The sequence below is a fragment of the Merops nubicus genome, unplaced genomic scaffold (genome assembly GCF_000691845.1).
Source record: "Merops nubicus isolate BGI_N331 unplaced genomic scaffold, ASM69184v1 scaffold36054, whole genome shotgun sequence".
In the NCBI taxonomy this organism is placed as follows: Eukaryota; Metazoa; Chordata; class Aves; order Coraciiformes; family Meropidae; genus Merops; species Merops nubicus.
Genome location: NW_008602859.1, coordinates 1 through 5300, shown reverse-complemented (window position 1 = coordinate 5300; position 5300 = coordinate 1). Strand labels below are relative to the sequence as shown.

The 5300-nt window shown below is 64.2% G+C and overlaps 1 protein-coding gene across 1 annotated transcript in view; it reads right to left on the bottom strand.

Annotated features, from left to right (window-relative positions):
• The window catches only part of LOC103771199 (collagen alpha-1(VII) chain-like), a gene marked incomplete at both ends in the record, with an annotated part of 5400 nt that extends 310 nt beyond the window's left edge, over positions 1 to 5090 (bottom strand). Inside the window, 17 exons of the mRNA XM_008938490.1 lie at positions 304 to 374; positions 572 to 681; positions 957 to 1034; positions 1767 to 1938; positions 2260 to 2313; positions 2382 to 2471; positions 2757 to 2873; positions 3149 to 3211; positions 3301 to 3363; positions 3437 to 3490; positions 3708 to 3761; positions 3847 to 3927; positions 4010 to 4045; positions 4146 to 4217; positions 4477 to 4548; positions 4912 to 4968; positions 5055 to 5090. Coding sequence (XP_008936738.1) covers positions 304 to 374; positions 572 to 681; positions 957 to 1034; positions 1767 to 1938; positions 2260 to 2313; positions 2382 to 2471; positions 2757 to 2873; positions 3149 to 3211; positions 3301 to 3363; positions 3437 to 3490; positions 3708 to 3761; positions 3847 to 3927; positions 4010 to 4045; positions 4146 to 4217; positions 4477 to 4548; positions 4912 to 4968; positions 5055 to 5090 — 1280 coding nt within the window. The remainder of the gene's footprint in view (positions 1 to 303; positions 375 to 571; positions 682 to 956; positions 1035 to 1766; positions 1939 to 2259; positions 2314 to 2381; positions 2472 to 2756; positions 2874 to 3148; positions 3212 to 3300; positions 3364 to 3436; positions 3491 to 3707; positions 3762 to 3846; positions 3928 to 4009; positions 4046 to 4145; positions 4218 to 4476; positions 4549 to 4911; positions 4969 to 5054) is intronic.
• Between the last annotated feature and the right edge of the window lie 210 nt (positions 5091 to 5300).

Genomic DNA, 5300 nt, shown 5'->3' with positions numbered 1-5300 from the left:
CAGGGTTTGGCTGGAGGGGACATCTCTGTGCCCTGCCCAAGTGCTGGGAGTGAGGGCAGGAGAAGCTGCTCTGGGCAAGCCCTCTCCCAGCAAAGCTGGAGGTAGAGCTGGGAGGGAGGTGGCACAGGCACATGATGGCCACAGCATCCTGTGGAAGGGTACCGGAGGGACCCTCTGTGTGCTGCTGCTGCTGCCGGGTTTCCCCTGCACTCCCGAGGACTTTGGGAACCTCTCCTGCAGCTCATGACTGTGAGCACAGGAAACGTGCCAGGGGCAGCATGTCCCACTAGCTCAGCAAACTACTTGTCACTGCTGGTGACAGCTTTGGCGAGGGGGATGGAGCACAAGGTCTGCACAAAGTGCGTAGCACGGTGCTGTGATGGAGAACACACACGTGCCTGGTGCCAGTGAGAGAACTGCGAATCTCAAATCCCCCAGCCAGAGGGCATGGGGACCTGCTGCCAGGTGAGGTGTGGAGGCATCACCCCAGCAAAGCCCAGGAAGCCCAGGCCGCCCCCAGTGGCTCCATCCTTGGTGCCAGGTGGGCACAGGGAAGCTCACCACCCATCACGGGCTGCTCCGAGCTGTCCATCTCTGGGACCTCATCGTAGTCCTCGTCATCCCCATACATAGTGTCATACTTGAGATCGTCGGTGTCAACCATGACCTGCCTGTCCTGCCCTGGGTGACAGTGCTGGGTGTGAGCAGGCCTCGCCTCCTGCACTGTGCCCTCCATCCTGCTCCCCTCAGCCACACACACACACACACACACACACACACACGTGTGCACACACACTGCCTGCTGCCCTCTCACCTCCCCACTCTTTAATTACAGCCCCCTGGACCAGGCAGCATCCCTCAGTGCCCACAAGTGGAGGGCAGGGACATGACCAGCCACATATACAGAGCAGGGGAAATGGGGTACGGGGACTGAAAGCACAGGAGTGACCACTCACCTTCCTCTTCCTCAGCATGTGACAACTTGAGCACAGGGACTGTGCTGCCAGCCGGGAATGTCTTGGTGGAGAAGAGCCCTGAGAGAGCAAAGGACACAGTGCAGGCATCAGGGAGGAGGTGAAGGGGCCCAGGCTTCCCTCTGCCTCCCAGGGGGAACCACCTCTTGGAGGTATGGAGCAGCCCAGCACTGCCCTGGCACTGTTGCGGCCTGCTGGGGAATGTGGCCAGGGATGGGGGACCAGGGGACACCCCCTCCTCTCTGCACTGCAGGCCAGAGCTGCTGGGGGTTCCCAGAGGAGGGACAGATAGGAGGAGCTGCTGCCCAGTGAAACAGCACCCACTGGAAGCCCAGCAGGATGAGGATGGGGATGGGCACGGGAAGGCACATGTGCCCACAAGGCCAGATCTTGTATGTCCTCTGGGCTCTCCATCACCTGTCTGGCCATGCTTCCCCTCCTGGCGGACGATTCTTCCTCCTCCCTGGGCAGAGTGGAGGCTGCTCCTGGCCTGAGTACCCCAGCCTCCTTGAAGAGAAAGCACCCACCTCAACCCAGCCCACCCCTTGTCCCCGTCTCTCCATCCTACTCCCCCAGCAGTCCTGACCCTGGCAAGCCCACCTGCCCCAGCTCTGGCACCCAAACACAGATGGGGAGCAGTCCCCACGGTCCCTCCTCTACCAGTCAGACCCTGGCCATGCCCAGACCCCATTGGCACAATCCGAGCCGGCTGCCCCGGGGATCCCTGCCGTGCCATCCCTTCTGCCATGCACCATATCTCCTCCCTGTGCACACACCCCCACTGACACCGGCCTTGACCAAGGGGTCCTGGGGGGTCCCAGCCATCCAGTCCCACCAAAACCAGCGGCACAGCTGGGTGCCGGAACCCCTTCGGTGCCACACGTGCAGGGTGGGGGTAGGAAGGGAGAGTCACAACCTGAGTGCTCACGAGAATCCAGGCGCCGTGGGAAGTGGCCACCGCACGCTGCGGGAGAGATGGGAGAGATGGGATGGGGGCAGGGGCAGCAGGGCCAGAGCCCCTGCCCTGGGGCAGCGGGGCGGGTGCTCACCACAGTGCTGGCTCATCTCCTGCCTGACGAAGGCGCGGATCTCCTCCTCCTGCCGGGCACGCGGAGGGGCGAGGGACCCACGGCGCGGTGGGGAACGGTGCAGTTAGAGGGGCGGAAAAGCCCCGGCCCGTGTGGAGCAGAGCCCGGAGGCGGCGGAGGGATGGAGCCAGTGCCCCATCCCACCCCGAGTGGCCCAAGCACCACGAACCAGTGCCAGCTCCCTCCTGGCTCCTTACCGTCATGCCTGGCTCCCCCTTCTCCCCACGGAGCCCCTGGGCGCCGGGACTGCCCTGGGGACAAGCAGAGGGGAGGTGGGAGGCTCGTCCTGGCTGGGGGTCACCTGCCCAGGGCCGGGCACCCGCTCACCCACCTGCTCTCCTCTCTCGCCAGGGATGCCGGGCACACCACGGGCCCCTGGCACCGACTGCCCAGGGGGTCCCCTCTCCCCCTGCAAAGGACACATGCTTGGCATCTGCCTGCTGGCCCTGGAGCCTCTCTGCCCTCTCTAGAACCACAGATATGCTGCTTTCCCCATCCCCACAACCCAGGGATGCCTGTGCAGGTTGGGCTGGGTCCCAAACCCGCCAGGTTCCCATCCCCTGGGCAGGGGGACACAAGGGAGGACCCCAAAGCCAGAGAGCTGGCAGGGCACGGACAGACCTGGGACATGGCTTCGTATGTCACCAAGCCCTCACCCACTCCAGGAAGAGAGCCACCCTCAGTGGAGACTCACCTTCTGGCCCTGCATGCCCTCAGGACCTCGGGGACCAACGTTCCCTGGGGGCCCAGGGGAGCCAGGAGCACCGTCACTGCCCCGAGGACCGGGACCACCGATAATGCCTGGGGCACCCTGTGGGAGAGCAGAGGGTGAGGTCAGGGGTGTCAGAGCCCCCAGCCCCAGAGGAGGAACCAAGGGCATCCTCCAACCCCTCCCGTGAAGCACCAGCACAGTGCCTTCTTGTGAGGAGTGGGGGCTTGGTGTCACTTCTAGTTTAGTAACACAACTGAGAGCAATGCCAGACAGCTCTTCTGGGAGTACTGGGCTCTGATGTGCTTTGGACCAAGGTCAGATCCTGGTAAAAGTGATGTGGTGTAATGCATACCATCCCTTTCCAGCCTGCTCACCCGGTCTCCTTTCTCCCCCTGGTCTCCTTTGGCTCCCTGCTGCCCGTCGAATCCCCGGTCACCCTGCGAAGAGGAAGGGACAGGCAGCGGGGGATGGGCAGCTGTAAGGCTGAAGTGCCAGCACAGCTTTTACCAGCACTGCCCTGACTTACCTTGGGTCCCATGAGTCCCTCCTTCCCAGGGATGCCTGGCGGTCCTGAGAGACCTATCTCTCCCTGGGGGACAAAGCAGACATCCGTCACCCACCGGCCACACGTCCCCCCTCCCGGGAGCCAGCGCGGTGCTTACCGGCTCGCCCTTCCTCCCCGGTAGCCCCGAGCGTCCCGGCATCCCTGGCTCTCCCTACAGCGGGCAGGAGAGAGGTGGGACGGTCAGTCCTGTGCCCCTCAGTGCTCACCCCAGAGCCATGGGCAGAGGAGGGACCCCTTGGCCCTGCTGCGGGGCCGAGCTCCAGCCTCAGCCATCTCCCTGCTCCCGCCGGCCGGCAGAGGGGATCCAAAGGGCTGTAGCCTCCAGGCGCCATCCAGGCTCCCACAGCACCCCATGAGCACCCACTCACCTTCTCACCCTTGTCCCCGTCAAGGCCACAGGCGCCTTTCATGCCCCGGTCACCCTGGGAGGATGAGGAGGGGAGTCAGAGCCCCACCACGCTGGCACGGATCCTGGTCAGCAAAGCATCAGTGGAGGGACCAACCTACCTTGGGGCCACGCATGCCCAGGGGTCCCGTGTCCCCCTTCTCCCCCCGAGCTCCGGGGATCCCATCACGGCCAGGCTGGCCCTGCAGGAGAGCACAAAGCATGATGGGGGTCTGCTCCTGCCCCGCAGTGGGGTGGCAGTGGCACCAAGACGCGGCTCCTCACCGGCTCACCGGGCTCTCCTGATACTCCGACCTCTCCCTGGAGAAGGCAAAGGTATTGGTCAGGGCAGGCAAGGGAGACGGTACCCCCAGCGCCCACCCCACACCCTGTCAGTAGCAGGGGCTTCCCAGCTCCTTACCTTCTGTCCACCAGGGCCACGTGCCCCAGAGAAGCCCATGGAGCCCTTCTCACCTTGCTCACCCCTCGCCCCCTGCAAGCAGAAACCCAGATCGACACAGGGCAAGAGGGAGAGTTTTGGCCACAGCATGGCCACAGTAGCCTCCGAGGCTAGATCTGGCAGCTCCCCTTGCCAGGGTATCCACCACCATGCCAGGGTGCCCATAAGCACCAGCTCACGAGGCTCAAGGATGCCATGGTGCCTCAGTCCCTCTGTCCACCACCCTGTTTGCAGCCCTCTGTGGTCCCCAGCTCAGCACCCTCCAGCTCTGCACAAGCCCCCCATCCTGTACCTTCTCTCCAGGCATGCCTTGCTCCCCCTTGTCGCCCTTGTCCCCTTCTGTGCCCTTCAGGCCACGCTCGCCCTGCAAAGGGAGAAACACAGTGAGGGTTCAGGGTATGGGCAGATGCTCAGAGGCAGGTTGGAGTGAGGAGGACAGGGACATGGTCTGTGGGATGGCTGAAGGAGAGGGGAAAACATGGTCTGCAAGGGAAGGTCCCTTGCCAGCAAGAAGCCCCCCCAGCTCTTCTGGCAGGCAGAGGTGTAGAGGGGTTGTGCCCTGTGCCACTCAAGAGATAGGATCCAAGATCAAATCCATAGGGCTGGGAGCTGCCCCGGGCCAGGGGCAGGGCTGGCAGTGCCTTGGGGAAGGGGATGCACAGGACAGCCCCTGCCCATCACGAGGGACAACAGGGAAGGGAACAGGGAGAAGGGGGATATCTCCTACCGGCTCCCCCTTGCTGCCTCGTGCTCCAGTGGGCCCCTCCACCACCACAGTATCACCCTGCACACCGAAAGAGGGATTGGTGGTGGACAGGGTGGCCAGTGCTGCTGCCCTCCCTCCCAGTGCCCCCTGTCCTGTGGACTCACCTTGTCTCCTTTGGGCCCCGGGGCCCCAGTGTCTCCCTGGGAGGAAGAAGAGATGGTGAGACGCTGCAGGGGTCTGTGGCAGGCAGTGGGCAGCACCTCCCTGGGGACACCAACCCCTGGGGGTGCATCGCTCGCCGCACCCCACCTCTCCAGCCCTCCGGGCCCCTTACCTTGTCCCCGCGCTCCCCCCGGTTCCCAGGCAAGCCCTGCGGGAGAGAGGAGAGAGGAGACGGGTGGTCAGGATGG